Below are 18320 nucleotides of genomic sequence, written 5' to 3' on the forward strand. Positions count from 1 at the left end.
AAAACTTCAATCAATCGTATATAAAACCACTTCGCCCGTATTTCAAATACTTCATTAGATCACATTGATTACTTCTGGTGGTTTGTCGTGAATTATAGGTTTGTATATGTCGGACAAAGTTTAGTCTGTCTTTGATTGATAAAGTTTCCAAAATGGATTACATGATAAATTGGAGAAACGTTAAACCTCCCTTCTCTTAAAAACGGCAACTTGAATTGAAAACGAGAACGGATTTCAAATGTTCGGAAGAACTTACAAAACTGACAATGAGAATCCGTGTCCGTTGCCGATGCGCAGCCGCAACAAAACAGGCGAACGTAAAGTAAAAATAAGGCTCCAAGTGACAAGAAAACTTTGTTTTTATGTGATGAAACAGTTTTTCTCCGTTTTCCACCAGTGATGGAGTGTTTTTGAGCGCGTTCGTCGAATCGTTCCTAGTTAAAATAGCCGTCAAAATGTTGTTAAAGGAAATTGCCCGATTTTCGCTGCAGCATCGAACGCTGTACTGTTACTTGATCTTGAGTATCTGGATATTCTTACTGATAGCAGGTTGGTGCGGTGGACTATTTTAGGATTTTCGCTACCCACTAAAATTGCATTTGTTTGTCGTGTCTCGCCCACAGGAATGTACAAGTACATTGGGTCGATAGAGAACAGCAACAACTTGTTGACGGTTAAGGGATTCGGGTATCGCACCCACCAGGGCTCATTCCGTGTGGACGATGGCGATGCACTGGATAGGGCTCGGACCAAGGAACTCAACCAGACCGACTGTGCCCATCCGGCGACACTGGTGGCGGGAGAGGAAGGTGGCTCACTGGAAGGCTGGACCTTGCAGGGTGTCTTGCTGCTCATCCGCCACGGTGACCGTGGTCCAATGGCACACGTACGGGGCATCAGTGAGGTGGACTGTGGCCACGAAAACGATCCTCTGCTCAGCCGGTACATCAGTTTCACGCAAAACACCACCACCGTCAGCACGACCGGGGGACATTGGATGAAGACGGGCCCATTTCACGGCTTCCCCTTGCTGCCGGCCGCATCGAAGCTGTGTCTGCTGGCACAGCTAACGCACAAGGGAATCGCCCAGATGCTACGCGTTGGGGACATCGTTAGACAAGCTTACGCAAACGTGCTCGGCTTGTACACACGTCCGGTTCCGGTGGGTTCGGTGAAAACGACACCCTACAACGCTTCGGAAGGCGGAACAACCAATCCGACGTCCGGCACGCTGTACTCAGTGGACGATGTCGTTATCTACTCCACCCGTTACCGGCGCACGTTTCAGTCGGGAATGGCGCTACTGTTCGGTGCGCTGCCACCAGAAAAGTGGCTCGCGCTACAGGTGCAGGAGAGTCACAGCCTGTCGTACTGCTTCTCGGACTGCGCCTGCCCACAGGCGGAAAAACTGAAGAAGTCACTGGCGACCGAAATGAGCAGCCATCTGGCGCAGCACCCGGCGATCGGTGCGATCGCACAGTGGATCGGTGCCGCGTTGCTGCAAAACCCACAGCTTGCGATCGGTCAGCAGGTGAATCCGCTCGACATTCGCGATGCCCTCTTGGCACACATTTGCCACGCGGCCCCCTTGCCTTGCCGCAAGATACGCACGAACGTGAACACCGCGGAACGGTACGGTGCGAAGGGTGCGACATCGAGCTCGACGCAGGATCCACTCGGGCTGGACGTGATCAATATCGATCAGGAGGATGGCGGACTTGCTGCTGGCGCCGTGCCCATTAGCCCCGCCAACACGGACCAACCGGACGACTTGGACACCACTGAGCAGCAGGAGCCGGATATTGAGGGGTGCGTCGAGAAGAGCCACGTAGTTGCGCTCATGTCCTACATCCATTGGGCCGGCGTGAAGGAGCTGTACAGCCACACGATGCGACAGCAGGGACTGCTCCGTTCGTACGGTCTGCTGAGGAACATTGTGGCCTACATGCTGCGGATGATCTCGGGCGACCGGATAAAGTTCGTCCTGTACTCGGCGCACGATAAAACGCTGGAGTATCTCATTGCGTCGCTGGGCGTACGCCTCGACAATCCGTTCATTCCGTACGCTTCCCGGATGGCGTTCGAGGTGTACAAAAGCGACAAGGACACACAGTACTACTTTCGGCTCGTGTACAATGGGCAGGACATTACGTCCACGATTGACGTGTGCGAGAGTGGCAAGAGTTTGAACGTTCCGCGTGGTATCCGCGGTGGACGGGGCCATCTGTGCCCGATCGAGAACATCATACGCTTCATCCACGACGACTACTTCCTCTCGCTGAACGCCACCAACTACAAGGACGCCTGTCTGGTGCAACCGAAACAGGAAGGATTCTTCTGAGCGCATTGTTTTAGACGCTTGTTCGGCTTTCTCGAACCGTTCCGGACCTGGGTTTAGCGAAACTAACGACGATTAGCAGTCTGTGATACGAAACACGTTGTGTTTTATCGTTACTTCCGTTTACAGTTCAAATGCAGGGAAGAATGTTACCGGTTTGTTTTGTTAAACTAGTGAAAAATTCCCCGTTACTTTAATGCTATATAGCGAAAGGAATCTGTTAGTGCTGTAGTAGTACGTAGTTCTGCTTTGATGCCGCTTGCCAATGCACGCCATGAAGACTTCCGGCTTCTTTTAGCGACGAACGATGAAACGAATACATATCAACCGACCGACCTGGGGCACCGGTGCCGTTTGTAGTCACTAATTAAATTTATTGGTGTGGTTAGTAATACAAAATTCATATTGGTGTAAAAGTAAAGCTAAACGAGAGTCAAATAAAAGCTTCCTTTATATGTGTAGACAGTGGTTTTTTCTTTGCCGAAAGATTCGGAAAGCCATCAAATTTGTCTTTTTGATTTATTTACCGAGGGCCTTGGTTAGAAGAACTTGCTTCGAATTTATCCAAATTGTGGTTTTGGGAATTGGGATCGAAAAGAAAAGAAAATAGAGTTTATTACCAAACTACCACACAGCATTGAAAATGGTCGCTTCAATCATTTTGAAGTGTACTAGTCCGTGCAAGAGCCCAAGATACCAAATCCTTCAATTTATGTGAATATTTAGTTTATTAAATTGATCGTTATGCAATATCGGGTTTTATGTGAATATTGTTACGGGCATTACTTTGCCCAAAACATTGTAATGGCGCCTCATTGCGCTTCTTCTGCTTGCCGTCGTTCGATGTGAATCGCCAAAAAAGAAAGCAACATTCCAATCGACACGAGAAACTCATAATTGGTAATTTTTATTGCTAACGCTGCGCTGTTCGCTGTCGTTTTTCTGTCGGATGTTTGTTTTCATACTCTGGTCGTCTTTCTCACGGGCTTAGCAAATCACTGTCCAAAAACCGCGTGCCGCGAGGGAACCAGTGAAAGGAAGTTCTCTTGATTAATTTCGCACAGATGCGAACCGGATAGCGGGTGTCAAATTTGTTCAATCACTCGAAACAGTTCATATTTCAGAAGTGATTCGTTTAACAGCCAAACCCGAAAACGATACTGTGTTTCGCAAGCATACCGTTTAGTCGCACATCGGTCGTGGCCTGCCAAAAGTGGCCCATCTTTCTGGTCGTGGATGGTCACCAATCATTAGTTGTTATGTCTTACATTTGAATAACATTAACGCACAGTCGCCGACGACCAACGGCCCTGGTGGCGAGCCAGATGGGGCAATGGCCAACAGGAAGTCGTAATGGTTGTCTTCGGGCTTAACAATTCCATCATTAGCTGTCGAATTGGTTACAGTTTCGGGTCGAACATTCGCAAGATTGAATCGAGTTAAACTGCTTCATTTCCACCGCTCGTGGCCGGATGGTGGGCCGTTGGAGGTTTGTGTAAAACTGTAACGCCACAAGCAAAAGGAAAACATTGCGCAATTGCGTATCTGTTTCATCGTATCGTGGAGCGTCTGAATTATTCAAGAGTTCGGGCTGATGAAAATCGGGAATGGGAGTGCACCGGCGGACAAATAGTGCTGCACCTCGTGCACCTGTGCCGGATAGGAAGATCGGAAAGCCTACGGGGCCTGGGCGTGTGCAAATCGGCAAGTGGATTGGAGCCGGCAATGCTGCGGACCTCCGACCGGGCTCGTCGACCACGGAGCAGCCGCCTTGAAGAAGCGATAATTATTCGCTCGGTAATCGATGGGCCGGGTAAGGCGAAAGGTAAACTGCCACCGGCGGAGGGTGCGGGCGTCCACCAGGGCGTCAAGATGGGAGCGAGCGAGGGCGGTAAGGTAAGAAGAGAAATTGACGAGTACAAGGTGAATTAATTTTACACCGATTAAGCAAACTACCACCACTATTTAGTCGATTTTTCCGAGCAAACAAAACACCCTCGAAAACCCGTCAGCCACCGGCCGGTGGAGAGGTTCCGAAGAGATGCCTCAAGATAATTTAGTGTTTGCATTCGCCAAGGTATTGTCGACTTTCGTTGGCCGCTTGCTGTGGCATAACTTGCTCGGTGTGCTTTGTGTTCAAAAACTATCCTCGGCACTTCCTCGAGGCGTGCGATTCGGGCGGGATTGTTGAAGGTTTTTGGTTTTAGTTTTTGTTCCCCGTTACCTTCCTATTAAACCTGAATGAAAGTTATAATTGATGAATGGCCGCCAATAAGCATCAAATAATTAAAACGAACTTACGCAGCGTGCATTACATTGCTGCATGTTCCGGCGTGGAAGAAGCCCTCGGTACTCAAGAAAGTATTTTTAGTGTGTTTTTTACAAACTGCGTACATCGGAGAGCATTGAGCCAACCTTTGCCTAAATTGAAATCATATCCATTGAAATAAAATCCAGAAATACTCATAGTGGTGCTTTTCGTAAGTTTTTTAGTACCGAGCCATGGCAGACGAGCTTCAATTTATCTTCCCTTTCATGATACACTTCAATTTAATTTCCTGATATATTCAATTTATCTAGAAAAAAAATACTAAGAGATTTCTTCTCTAAGAATTATTTAAAAGAAATCAACCAACGGTTTACGTCAAAATCGTTTTACTTAATATACAGGGTTATTTATAGTCAATTTTCATTAAGAAATTTGAGCTTTGAAATTAAGAAAAATGAACGAAACATTAAATTTTTAATAAAATATATTTTTTATCATAAACTTTTATACTTTGCTATTATTTGTGAAACCAAGTACAATATGCGGGAATAACGCACAGACTCGATTCAATACGGACTCCCTGAAACAAGAACGGATGCAAGAGTTGTACAAACAGGCCATCAGGGAGTCGCTGCAACCAATAAACGAAAAAGTAACTACGAGCGAGAGATGGAGCGCTCTAAAAACATGCTTAAGGAACTGTTCCCAAGAAGTCTTGGGCACGCGTCGTGGTAAGATCAGATCTGGCTGGTTCGACGATGAGCGTAGACATCGGCCGAATAGAGAAGCAAGTTCATCAGAAAAAGAAGCGATTGTGGGAAGATAACAAAATACGTGAACATTAAGAAAACAGAGTGCGATACGAACCCACAACTCAATTTTACAAAGCGGTAGCAAGTCACCGAAACAACTTCATACCTAAGGTCACCTGCTGCCGCGACAAAGCTGGAAATCTGATCAGCAACCAGCCAGAGGTCCTCTCGCGATGGGCCCAGCATTTTGATGAATTACTCAACGACCAATTTACTGAGCAACCAGAAGCTCCACTGGTGGATACAAATCTGGTCCTGCCACCAAGCATAGAGGAAACCCGAAGGGCCATCTGCCGACTGAAGAATAACAAAGCACCAGGCACGGACAGAACCTCATAAAAAATGGAAGGAAGCGAGTAGAGCACGAGATTCATCAAATCATAGCTGGGGTATGGGATAGCGAATCGATGCCTTGTGACTGGAATCTTGGCATCATGTACCCCAAACACAAAAAGGGAGGCAGGCTAGCATGAAGCAACTATATGGGGTATAACGGTGCTCAATACCGGCTACAAGATCTTCTCCCTCGTTCTGCAAGAACGACTAGTCCCATACGCTGATGAGATAGTTGGCAACTATCAGGGAGGATTCAGAAGAGGAAAGTCTACCACTGATCAGATCTTCACCACTGCGGCAGATCGTGGAAAAGATGATAGAGTAGAGTCAGAACACGTATCACCTCTTCATCGATTTCAAGGCCGCATATGATAGCATAGCCAGAGTAAAATTGTATGAGACCATGACTAGTTAAATGGATAACCTTGTACTATACTTTAGGTATTCAGAAAATAACTCGAACTCGAATGTCCAAACTCTTGAAATTGTTGTCACCATCAGCTAACAGTTCGATCAGTCAAGATACACTAATTTACAATTTAAATTGGGCCGAGCAAAGATGGACCGTGGACCGACGGTACATGTGAATGTAGTTTCCATCACTAACAAGAATTAATTGTTTAACGCTGAGAAACGGTTGATTTGAAGACCGTACAGATCGTATAGATAATTGCTGTAGCTCCCCGTTCATGGTCGAGCTTTCCTTCGAGCCACCGCTTGGAAAGAAACACCTTGACTGTGCGCGAACCGTTCAAAAGCAGCCGAAGAAGAACGCTGTCCGATGACATTGGGAAGTGAAGGCTGGGCGACTGGGCCATTTCCACGGCCACAGCTACCCCGCTGTGATGCTGCGCCCCCGACTGGCCACCCCCTCCATGAACCACCAGCATGGTAACGAATCTTGAAACCGAAAGTCCGCATCGGCGGAAGGAAAAAGTGATTTTCGATAGAGCCCTCCGCGGAGTGAAATGTGCACCCGTCACCCGGTATGCGGCCCCCGGATTCCCGGAGAACTCGAAAGAGTTGAACGAGTGACTCGACGACGAACCCGGGTAGAGCGCATCTCGTTTGTTTTCAGCTCGCGCTTTGATGACAGATGAAATGTCATGTAAATGTTTAAATCGTTAATTCTTTGCTGCTGCGTGTGGGGTTTGCGACGGAGCATTTCACGCTTAACCATTACTGCGATTACGCCGGTCGCCGGCCACCAATGGCACAATGCGGCAACGTGGGGGCCCACGCCCTATCATAACCGTAACGGAGCGTTAGGTGTAACGATCTCTTTGAAGCCCTCTCACAAACCCCGCCTGAGGAGTGGATGCTGACAACAACGGCAAAAAGAGGGGTGATTCACTTCAACCATTTTCCACCGAGACCACGGTTTCCAGCGCAATTGAGCCGCATGAGTTGAGCTCGATTGACCAGCGCACGTGTCGACTTCTCTCTCGAGTTCTCGTCGGAGGCCGAGCGACCAGCTGCTGCGGTGCACCGTTCGTGCGTGCGTACGGCACGCACCGAGTGCCCTTCTCCGTGCGCCGGGCGTTTGTTGTGAATGAAAACGAAACCGAAGAGGCGGCCCTCTGAAACTTTCTTGGCGCTGATCTTGCGCGGCCCGGCCCGGCACGAAGAAATGAAGGAGAAGAAGCGAGAGCGCGAATCGCGCGTGGAAAGCCGAAGACCTGCGCAGAGAAAGCGAACATCCCTTCCCAACACGGCCGCCTTCCCTCCCGTGTCGGGCTTCTCGGGGACCGGCAGAGAGAGCGAGATGGAGCCGGTAAGATCCGCCACGGCCCCACTCCGGGGGCGCCGCCGTGCGAATCGCCGTACGCTGGCGATCTGGTGGCTCCGGCCCCGGTGCCTGGCGATCGGGCGGCGAGCATTTCAGCGCCGATCGTCCACTGAGCAGGACGTAGCAGCCTCGTTCAGCAGCAGCAGCAGCCTCGCAACCCTCACGGTTTCGGTCCTCTCCGCGCGCCTCAGCGGTCGGTGCAAGTGATCTTCGGTTCTTCGCCTCAGCCAGGTCGGTCGGGAAGACGGCCCGGTCGGATAGGTCGGTCTGTGTTTGTGAGTGAAACGGGCTGCGAATCGAGTGCCAAAAAAAAAAACAACCAAAGTGCCAGCGAAGCGATCGAGTGGATTCGACGCAGTGTCCTCTCGGAGTGTCCTTTCGAACGCAGTTCGGTGCGTTCGTGCGCGCGTGTGATTGTGGTGCGCGAAAAGGTGCTGCGAAAATGAAGCTTCCGGTTCTGCTGCTCGGCCTCACGGGCCTGATGGCAGGTGCTGTGCTGGCGCAAGGATTCGTCGGCCAGCAACCACCACCATTTCGACCGGTGAGTAGTCGGTCCCCGCAGGCCTTGGTGGTGGTGGGTAGTAAGGCACAAAATCAACCGAAACGCACGCACAGCCAGCAAGCCAGTGCAGCGGTGGCAAGTGTGGCAAAAAGAAAAACACGACACGAGATGAAACAGTCTCACTTTCTCCAATTCTGCCGCCACACACACGGGAATCGCGCACGTAACACGGCGCGCGTCGCATTAACAACAAACACACTTTGATAAAGCGAGAGTGACAGCGAGAGAAAGAGAGAGAAAGAGGCAGAGCGGCGCATCGAATGATAGGAAAGTGGCGGCGGCGACCGCTCAGAAGCAGCATCAGCAACCTCCCAAAACCGGTCTGTGACACGGCACGGTGTGTGCGCGGGCTCCCTTCTGCGAGGGGACATGATTGAATGCCAAAACCGGACAACACCCCCGGGGCCACCAGCCCGGGAACCGTCTCGTGGGTGCAATCGAAAATCTGCGTTCGCCACCCCCCCGCCCCGTGCTGTGTGTGTGTGTGACGGGAGCCCAATTTCTCGATTCGCGCTCCACCAAAGCCCAAAACACTGCCGGTCCCCTCGGTGGCCCCGGTGGCAGGTTCGCTGGAAAAGCAATCAGAGACAGCATAAAGCGACCAGAAACGAAACGGGCGACCGTGAGGTTCCGGCCGACGCTCCGGCACCGACGCTGCGACCCTACCCTACCGCAGGGGGTATTGATGTTATTGTTGCCTTCTTTGACCTTTAAGGTCTTTCGTGGTTTTCGAATTTTCTCTTTGGGCCGCCATTTCGCCCATTTCGCCATCCGCGGGAAACGCGATCTGTGCGATCTTCTGCGCTGGGCGGTCCGGGTCCGGTGATCCGATTTAAAGAAGGGGCCCATGCAAATGCGCCCAAGGATGCGGTGGCCCGGCCGAGAAGCTGTGTTAATCCGTTGCTAATGCCCGGCTTCGGTAATGGTCAATCGGCGGGACAGGTGAGGATTGAACCATAGTTGGGGTGGTTGGGGTCCATGTCACGAGTCACGAGTTGGGGCGAGCCGAGTGGTGATGCCACTTCCGGTTTTATCTTCCAGTTCGGTGGATCGAGTGAAAAGGTTTAAATACCTAACCTTCTGGGCTGGGTTCAGTGGCTGGAAAGAGGTCCATAAGTAAGAGTGGCCTTTTGGACCTAATTGGATGAAAGTGACACCTGGAGGAGTCATAAGGCCCGATTATCATTCTCTAATTGAGTACTCGAACGTTAGAGTGAACACAGTAAGGGAGAAAGCAAAATACAGCAAGAGAGAAGACAGAAAGTGACAGCTATAGCAAAATGAACTCAAAATGAATGATCGAGTGAACGTTCGAGTTTCATAATAAGGGGGATAATGTTCCTTGTCTATGGGTTCAAATAGTTCCGAATAATGCTTAAGCTCTCAACTTACGCGTATAAACACATCCCATCATTTTCTTCTCAACATGTATTGGGTCTGCAAAATAATTCGTGTCGTTTTTTCATCATTTGTGACCTAATTACAACAACAAAACGTATTATTACTTTAATGAAAGTATTGTCCGTCGTTAGCTACTAGTTTCTGCCATCTTTTAGGTAGTTCCTCGATTCCGTGTCGATAGAACTTCTTAGCTTTAGAAGTGATCCCCTCAGAGACCCATTTTTCAATACTTTCATAAGCAGTGAACCGCTGTGCTGCCAAATCGTTACTCATGTAACGGAACAAATACTAGTCCTAAAGAGCAACATCTGGTGAATACAGCGGTTAACAGTTCCCATCCGGCATTTTCGAGATTCGGTTTTGACCGGTTTTGCGATGTCGAGTCGAGTTTTGTCATTTTGCAAAATCAGCTCATCATGTCTTTTATCCCATTCTCGTCGTTTTATGGCCAAAGCTTTGCTTCAAATGCATTAATTGTTGTCGATTGCGATTGTCCATCAATAATTTCATTAGGTTTGAAAGCTCAAAGTACACCACACCTTTCATATCTCACCATATGCACAGCATAACCGTTGCAAAGTAAATATTTCGCTTTAGTTGCGATGGAAATGGTTCACCAGGATGTATCCAGGCCTTTTTGCGTTTAGGATTCTCGTAATAACTCCCCCCTTTAACACCAGTGACCACCAGTTGTTTACACTTTGACCAAACAATCTATACTGCGTTAGATACGTAATGACAGCGGCTGTCAAACGCCTATTTCATAAAAAAGTGACATTTCGTGAGTTACGTCATTGTATTGTACAACGGCACGAATTAATTTACATACCTAATAGTTCAATTCTAAGCGTTAGTTCAATTCTTCACACATCAGACACTTCTTCTTATACGGCAGTTACAAACGCTGAGCGGTCTTGGCCTGCACCAGAGACAATGTTGCTTACTGTTGCTTTCTGTATCGTTGTGGTTTTCATCGCTATCAATGGGTGACATTCCATTAGTTTTTTTATACTATTAATGTCGGTAATGCCACTCTTACTGACAACTTCTTTGTCTACATTAGACAACTAACGATACCATATGCCCTCGTCGAATGGGGCCGAGTAGTAAAATGGCCAACACTATCACCAGAGGTGCGTTCCGGTAGTTTGTAAAAATGTAAACTTCCAACGCACACCCCTTTTTCGGCCCGCCACCCTTTTGCGATCTGTCACTTTCGAAACGCGCACCAAACAAACGCGCCGCGCGTACAATTGTCATAATCCGTGACGCGGAAGCTGGCCAGCCAGCGGATCCTGCCAGCCAGCGGAGAATGTCAACCCCGATCGGGTCCCTGTCGGCCACCGAAAACGGCCACATTCCTGAGTCGCTCGGCCGCTCGCTGCCGTTCACTTCACTGTGACGTGTGACGCAGGCGGCTCACGAAAGTGAAGACGGATCCCCGCCGCCGCCGGATCAATGAACCCGCGGCTGCGGCCGCGCGAAGGTGAAATGAGCCAGAGAGGCGCGTGTTCGCCGTGTTGGTGCTCGTTGATGAGCGCTCAAAAAACACTCCCGCCGAGCACTACCACCTGCGTGTGTGTGTCCCGGCGCGAAACCGGGAAAAAGGAAGAACTGCGCATCGCGCGGTGACGATAAATATCATCAACAGCAGCAGCAGCAGCAGCATCGTCGACGTCGTGACCTACTGATGCCGCCGAAGTTGTACCTCGCAGAGCCGAGTGCGAGGCAAGCGCAACGAAACGCAACGTATCTCGCGTGTGTGATCGCGCAGAAGATGGCTTTCCGCCCGTTCAACGACGACGACGACGACGACGAAGACGGTTTCTTTCTTCTCTCGACCCGGGGAAGATCGTGCCGTCTCCACCGCTTCCACCGACACTACCCCACTGGGGGCTTCGGAAGAAAGTGAAACATTCGTCGGTATGTTACGGCGCCCGTTCGATTGGCGACAGCGAAAATGGCAGCCAGCGACAGGCCCGGACCCGGGTTCGTCGCTTTTGAAGTCTCAAGTCTTTCGTCGCCGTACACCTGCGAACCGTTCGGGGGATTAATTTTTTTTTCCCCATTCCGACAAGTGTCGCATCGTGCCTTTCTTTGCTTCGGCCTTCGTCGCTCGATCTCTCCCTATCTCTCTCTCTCTCTCAATCTCTCCTTCTCGCGAAGATGGTCGCGATTCGCGAAGGCTTTTCGGGTTGCGTACGCAAATTTGTCATCCGCCACGAGTACGAGCCACTTCCGCGGCCGAGATAAGGTGCAAAGTCAACAAACCGTTTTCCGGTTTCACTTGTTGTTTCGGCCACTTTTGGTACAAACAATTTGGTCACTCGGTTTCACGTGACCTCGATCGTTGGCGGTGGCCGGAATGTTGAAAACCGGTCACCGCACGACACGACGGGAAGCTTTGGTCACCGTCGAGAGCTGTCGCAAGGTGTCGTTTTTTCGTGGTTGTTGCGAAGATTTAATTCATTTTGTCCTTTTTCGGTTCGTCACCGGTGGCCGGATGCCGGAGTGTTTTGTCCGTGGCCCTTGCGAAGCGGCCATTTAACGGTTGTTTATCACCCGGGCGCCCGATGGCTTCGTTCTCGCAACATCCGTCACGGCGACGCAGCGTTTCGCAGCAGAAGTGTTTTAGAATTTGGTCGATCGGTCTTTATGTCGCAATGAGTCCCGTTGCTGCTATTGTGGTGCCCATCTTAGGACGGGTAACGGGCACGACACCAGAGCATCATCACGACACTAACCGGCAGCCGCGCGCTCTTCTTGGCTGTATTGGGCAACTTGCATTGCGATCGGCGCGAATCCTTGGCGAAATAGTTCGTGATGTCTCGCCTGTTGACAATGGCCAATAAATGGCCCCGTTTTCGCGCACACATCTGCAATTTTGCACAAACATTTTGTCGACGAAATGGCGCCCAAGAGGTCTGCGTTAGACGCAGACAGCTTGGAACCTGTAACTAATGCACACGCGGGTCCAAAAACTGTACTAATGCCATACCGAAGTAACGAACCTTGACGTCAAGCCAAGCCAAGCGATCGCATCGTCGTGTTCGTCTCTCGTTCGTACCCTTATGTGCATGTCTTGGGGAAGAAGACTCAACACGTTAACCCAATTATTATTTATTTATTTATTTGTTTGAATTATACCGACAATGGGCGACAGTGTCTAGTGGACAATTTATATAAATATAAAGCCTAGGTGCTAACGATCCTGACGAAACGAAAACAGCAAGTAAGCGGACATTAAAATGCGGCTAGACTTAGCACATTATGACACTGATGAATAGACGAATTTAGTATTGAGTAAGAGACGAACACAGGTTGTAAGTCCGGCTAAGATCTCAGATTCCATGTCATGCGGGCAACTTAAGTAACGAGCAGGTGCAGGCTGTATCTAATTGAGCAAGGATATTCTCCACGCAATCTTCTCATGCATTTTTTTCAAACAATAGTTCGGAACCTGCAGTAGTCTTTAACGCAAATACGGTTTGCGCTACAGTTTGAAGCTCTCCAATTTTACTTTTATTGCCCTGAGCCCTCTGAGCAATCCAATGTTTCGCCAACTACTGGCCACCACTTTGTTTTAACATTACTCCAGAGAAACGAGGCTTCAGTGTCCATTCTCTGTCCACAATTTATGGGTGATTGAGCAAAATGTGCTCGCTGCCCGTGAGCAACCCGTTGTGGAGTGCAATCGATTCACACACAACAAAGAGCCACTGGCCCAGCTCACCCCGAGCCGTTTTCTCCCTCGGAGCCGGAAGAAAGGCATTTAAAGGCGCACTTTCTCGAAATCGCGCCATGACATCATTCACAGGCGATATTGTGATATAAGCTAAGGATGATAAAGTAAACACCCCGATCGATTCGTTTCGCCCGGGGTCCGTCTCCGGCTTGGTCAGTGGTCAGGTCAAAATCAGTAACGTCTTCAGCCGCGATGACTCACCGAGCAAAAACCGACCCCGGCGACCCGCCACTAGAGCGTGTTGACTTTTCTCACGACTAATTATGCCGGCTGCCGCGCCGCCACCGGATCGGATGCAGCGCTTTGCTCATGAAATGCGATTGCTGTAAAACTAAAGTCCGATTAAATCAATCATAAAGCTCGCCACTCTCGCCCCGTCCGCTGTGGGAAAATGTAACCGGCTGGTTGCACCCTTTCCGGGCCCGGAGTCGTGGCCCGCGCCCGACGAGAGTTTCCGGTGCACCCATCCGCGGTGCGCTGTCCCATCGGGCGTCTTCCCCAAAATGGCGATGCTACTTCGCCGTGGCCCCAGCAAGTGCGTAGAAATAATGGTCTCACCTTACGTAAGGCTCTCCAGCAGATGCGTCTCACGCTGATCAAGCTTACGGCACTTACGGCCAGCCCATGAACATTAATCGGGGCTCCGCGTTTCTGGTGCCCATCCTGTGACTTTTCGATGGTCTTATGGTCATCGCCGGTCGAGTGGTCGACTCGCGGTGCGTTCACGGAAACCCCGGACCGCGAACGATAATCATCGTAATCACGATCACAGAGCGGGTTCCGTCGATTCCCGCAAACGTCAATGGCGGAGAGCGACTTTCCGGGGTTGTTGTCTAACCGCAAGCGATGCCTCGGACCAGTCGTTTCGGGATGGTCATCCAGTCTGTAGCTTCTTCGTAAGATATATTTTGCTCTGCATTGCGGGTTTATGGCTTTGCATTGCCCTTGTGTTCTGTCAACGTTAAAACGGTCAACTACGCTTCGTAAAAGTCTTAGAACCAATATTTGGGCCGGCATTTGGAGTTATTTGTCAGACGTTTCGGAACATTATTCGTTCAAAGTGATCCACTGATCCAATGAATGCCCGACTCGTGCATTCATTGATTCCTATGCTGTGCTTGACTAGCAACCTTTCTTCAACAGGTTACAGCAGCGTGCTCTTAGTAATAGAATGTGTTTCGTCACTTACGTAGGATCCAGTTTCCGTCAAGTTGATGCAAATAAAATACCCAGCAAAATGTTGTCCACTAAAGGTACTCCACTGGTTCCTCTTCAGCATTGGTAAACCTATGTGTTTGTATAACGATCAACTTGGCTTTTGAGCTGTACTCCGAATGTTCAATTCGATAACTAAGCAGCCATAGGTCAGAAATGGGATTTAATGATGTATCGAAAAATTGGATGTCATCCAAAGGAGAGAAATGTTTGGAAAATTCACATAAGATACATGAAGCTTCCACAAGTGATTCAAGTCTTAATAGGTCTTTAACTTTATGTGGGATTGAAAAAAAATGTGGCACACAAATTTAATTGTGGCACAAAGGCACGCTAGCATGTTGACTTGATGTCAGCGGACGTGCTCCAAAACAACAAACAAACAACTGTCAAAATTATGAGCATTTGTAAACAAATCTGCGAAGTACTCTTGTATTATAAGAATCTAATATCCATAAAATGTAATGAACTTACAGAGGGTTAAACACTTCTTCTTATTTGACGTTACGACCGCTGGGCGATCTTAGCCTGCACCAGAGACAATGTTAATACCTCTGGTGCTATTCCCAACAGTTCATTTTTACGGTCGAGGTTGTTAGCCCCGCGCCAACCCCCTTGTCACGCCGGTATCGGGAATCGAAACCATGGCTGGCTGCGTGACAGCGAAGACCGCTACCGACTACTCTCTCAGCGGGGGATAAAGTTAAATACCTGAATTGTAAATCCATAAATTGCAAAGTATACGAGCACGTTAAGTAAAATGCTTTTACATTTCATATTTGCGAACACAACAGTCGGGTGTAAATCACCGTAGAGCATTTCAACTGCCAAGGTTCGAGCTGCCGTCTTGCGGTCGACTAGACGACGGTCAAGGAAAGTGCCACCAGCAGAGTTGCTGTACGATGTTAAGCAATAACTTTGCACATCTAATAGCTATCACTCTGCGCTAATCAACTGACATCGGATCAACTGGCAGTATTTGTATAACGAAAGTTTCCCCCGGATAGCCTTCCCATGTTTATTCAACCGAACCCGAGGAACGTCTGCCACAAGTCTGCAAATTATTAATTCAATAAATATCCATAGCCTATTGCATTTTCAAAAAAACGGAAGCTGCCCCGTCCCGGTGGCGAGGTTATCAGGTGGCACGCTCTCTCACGATTAATCGATGCCCGATGTCCCCCTGGCGACAATCCTGTCCCTCTCTCGGCTCTCCCCACCCTTCACCTTTGGATTTTAATGACACTTTCGCGTCTGCAAAATGTCCAATTAATTTCCGTCAGCAAACCCCCGGCCAGCGCATCGATCAATGGCTCTCCCAAGGTTCCCCGAGAGTTCCGCGTGAATCGCGAAAATACCGGTTTCCGTCGCGCCGGTATCGGTTTGAGGAAACAGCAGCTCGTGCCGCCGGCCAGTCCCTTCCCCGGTGGATCTAACAGGGAAGATCCTGTGGGTCGTATTGTTTCCCGCTGCACTCGCTGTGGTGCAGCAGCAGCAGCAGCAGCCTCGGACCGTCAGGGCTAGAGGCTGGCTGGGTGGAAGAGAAAGAAAGCCAAAATCAGCAAACGTACCCACGGAGGCGCATCGCACGCGCGGCCGCGGAGGCGAAAGCCATCCCGAGGCCCTGTGTGGCCCAAAAGTGAAACCCAAATCCGCGCCAAATCAACCGCGAGAGCCTCCGCCGCGATCGCGGCGCTGGCATTGCCATTTGTTGCAAATGTATGTTCGAACCACCCGCCCACCCGGCCACCCTCCAGCCCTCCAGCCCTTCACGGCAGCCAGGTGGAATTCACCGGCCATGTCTCGGCGCCGCAGCCATATCCGCCTTGGACTCATGGTTTGCATTTCCAATAGATTTCACTGGCAAGATCCCTAAGCCTATCAACGGCCCATCCAGTCAGCCAGCCCTCCTTGTCCGTGCACGATTCGGTGCGAAAGAAAGCGCGGGGCTCCTGCGGCTTCCGTTCTTACCCTGTCTGAGCGGTTCCAAGTTGGGCTCTGCTGGCGAAGCAATGCAGTGAGTGAATAAATTATTTCGGAGGAATGCATCCGCTACGCAGAGGCACTGTGGGGATGGTAAGGCACACACACACACACACAGACACATGAAAGTGCATCTTCGATAACGACACGCGAGATGCGCTTCAGAGGAGCCGTTCGAGTGGAAGACAAGAGAGCATCCATCCTCGAAAGGCTGCTGACGGGGGAGGCAGCGGACGGAGGCAGCGGAGGCAGCGCAGGCAGTCACGATGTTGGCCCCGCCGAGAGGGAAAGCTTGTAGAGTGTGGCCGCCATCGCCTCCTGGCGGCGGCCCAGAGCTTCTTCGCGTGAAGGGACACTGATGATGGGATTGCGCGGTGGCGATGGCAGCATTAATTCGACCGCCGCGGCCGCGAGGAATTCGCGCATCGGTCCGTCCGTACATGCGTATGTGTGTGTGTGCGTTGTCCACGTTGGGTCCTCTCGGGGGCGAGTGGCGAAATGAAGTTGTAATTGCTCGGAGGCCAGCGCAGAACGCAGACACTGTGCTGCCTTCGGAGTCCTTCGGAACTTGCCTCAATCGACGCGGCCACAGAAGGATTGACAAGGGGAGAGGACGGGGTAGAGCATCGGTATGGCACGTAACCTAGCGCCGGGTCGAATCGATTGCCGGTGCACTTTCGTGGCGTTCGATCATGGAGTTACTGCACCGATGACCGATGATGATGGCCAAGGCGTTTAGGTAACTGGTTCGGACTCGACACCCCCACTCCCGCCGGGGGCCATGGGACCGCAATTAGCGGCGGCACCCTGCGTCAGGATCATCCATCTGATCGCCGCCGTAATTGGTCGCTGGCCGTAAGGTCAAAGTGAAACCCCATAATGTGCAGCGCGAATGCGCGAGGGCTCTTATGTTGGCAGCCAACAACAGCAACAACATGGTCGCCGGTTAACGCCGTCGGTGTCTCGGGCGTGTCTTATGCCTACCATTAACGTTTCGCGTCCGATCGCTGGCGGCTGGCCGGTCAAGCTAGTGGCTAGGCCAGGTTTGCAGCGATGTGACACAATTATCGGCCTCTCACCAAACACCAAACCAAACACTCGGGTGGTTTGTAGTACAGAGTGAGCCTTTGAGCAAATGGAGGCATTTGTTTCTTACAAATAAATTGAAATACTTACCGTTTTTGATAATCATTTGAAAGCAATTTTACTCTGGTCTAATTGCCGAAATTTACGCTCGAGGCCTTTGTAACTAAATATTCACCATGTTTTCACCGTTTTCCATCACCTTTGGCCAATGTTTCGCTGGATATGGCGGCAATTTCTGGTGGCGAAAATTGTTCTCTTAGAGTGCAGCTAGAAGCGTTTTGGCTTGCTGTTACCTTGGACATCAAATAATCCTCACAAATTAATGTCTTCATCATCATAGTTGGTGCGAACGGCCGCTTGTAACTCGCTATGGCCGCTTGTAACTCGCTTCTCCAGTCCTCTCGGCACGCTGGCCTGTTCCTAGAGTCTCCAAAGCCTAGCAGGTCCTCGCTGGCCCTGCGAACTCTATCCTTCCATCTATATCTAGGCCTACAGACTGGCCTGACCATTCGTACAATATGCCCAACCCATTGCAAGTTTTGTTTCTTTATCATGACAAAAACTTCTGGATCATCAAATATTTCATAGATTTCTCTATTGTGTCTGATCGTCCAAAATTTTCTGTCTTCCACTGGGCCAAGGATTCTTCTAAGGATCTTTCTCTCGAAAGCATTTAGTCTACTTTCTTGAGACTGAGTTCCCAGTTCTCCAATCCATAACACAAGACAGGGCGTATTATCGTCTTGTATAGTTTCAGTTTACCCTGTCTGTGCACTATCTTCGA

The 18320-nt window shown here is 50.0% G+C and overlaps 2 protein-coding genes across 2 annotated transcripts in view; both read left to right on the top strand.

Annotated features, from left to right (window-relative positions):
• Window positions 1–455: 455 nt before the first annotated feature.
• Window positions 456–2781, top strand: LOC128273360 (2-phosphoxylose phosphatase 1). The gene is made up of 2 exons (XM_053011303.1): window positions 456–549; window positions 624–2781. The coding sequence occupies exons 1-2, from the start codon at window positions 456–458 to the stop codon at window positions 2339–2341; spliced, it is 1812 nt and encodes a 603-aa protein (XP_052867263.1). The 3' UTR covers window positions 2342–2781.
• A 1429-nt stretch (window positions 2782–4210) lies between these two features.
• The window catches only part of LOC128270692 (uncharacterized), a 39602-nt gene continuing 25492 nt past the window's right edge, over window positions 4211–18320 (top strand). Inside the window, exon 1 of the mRNA XM_053008105.1 lies at window positions 4211–4234. Coding sequence (XP_052864065.1) covers window positions 4211–4234 — 24 coding nt within the window. The remainder of the gene's footprint in view (window positions 4235–18320) is intronic.

This window comes from Anopheles cruzii, chromosome 3 (assembly GCF_943734635.1).
Source record: "Anopheles cruzii chromosome 3, idAnoCruzAS_RS32_06, whole genome shotgun sequence".
NCBI lineage: Eukaryota > Metazoa > Arthropoda > Insecta > Diptera > Culicidae > Anopheles > Anopheles cruzii.

Bases quoted from the DNA above. Each gene is read 5' to 3' on its own strand.
- LOC128273360 (XM_053011303.1), top strand. From the start codon at position 456: ATGTTGTTAAAGGAAATTGCCCGATTTTCGCTGCAGCATCGAACGCTG. The intron at 550-623 runs GTTGGTGCGGTG...TCTCGCCCACAG, and splicing joins GATATTCTTACTGATAGCAG to GAATGTACAAGTACATTGGG.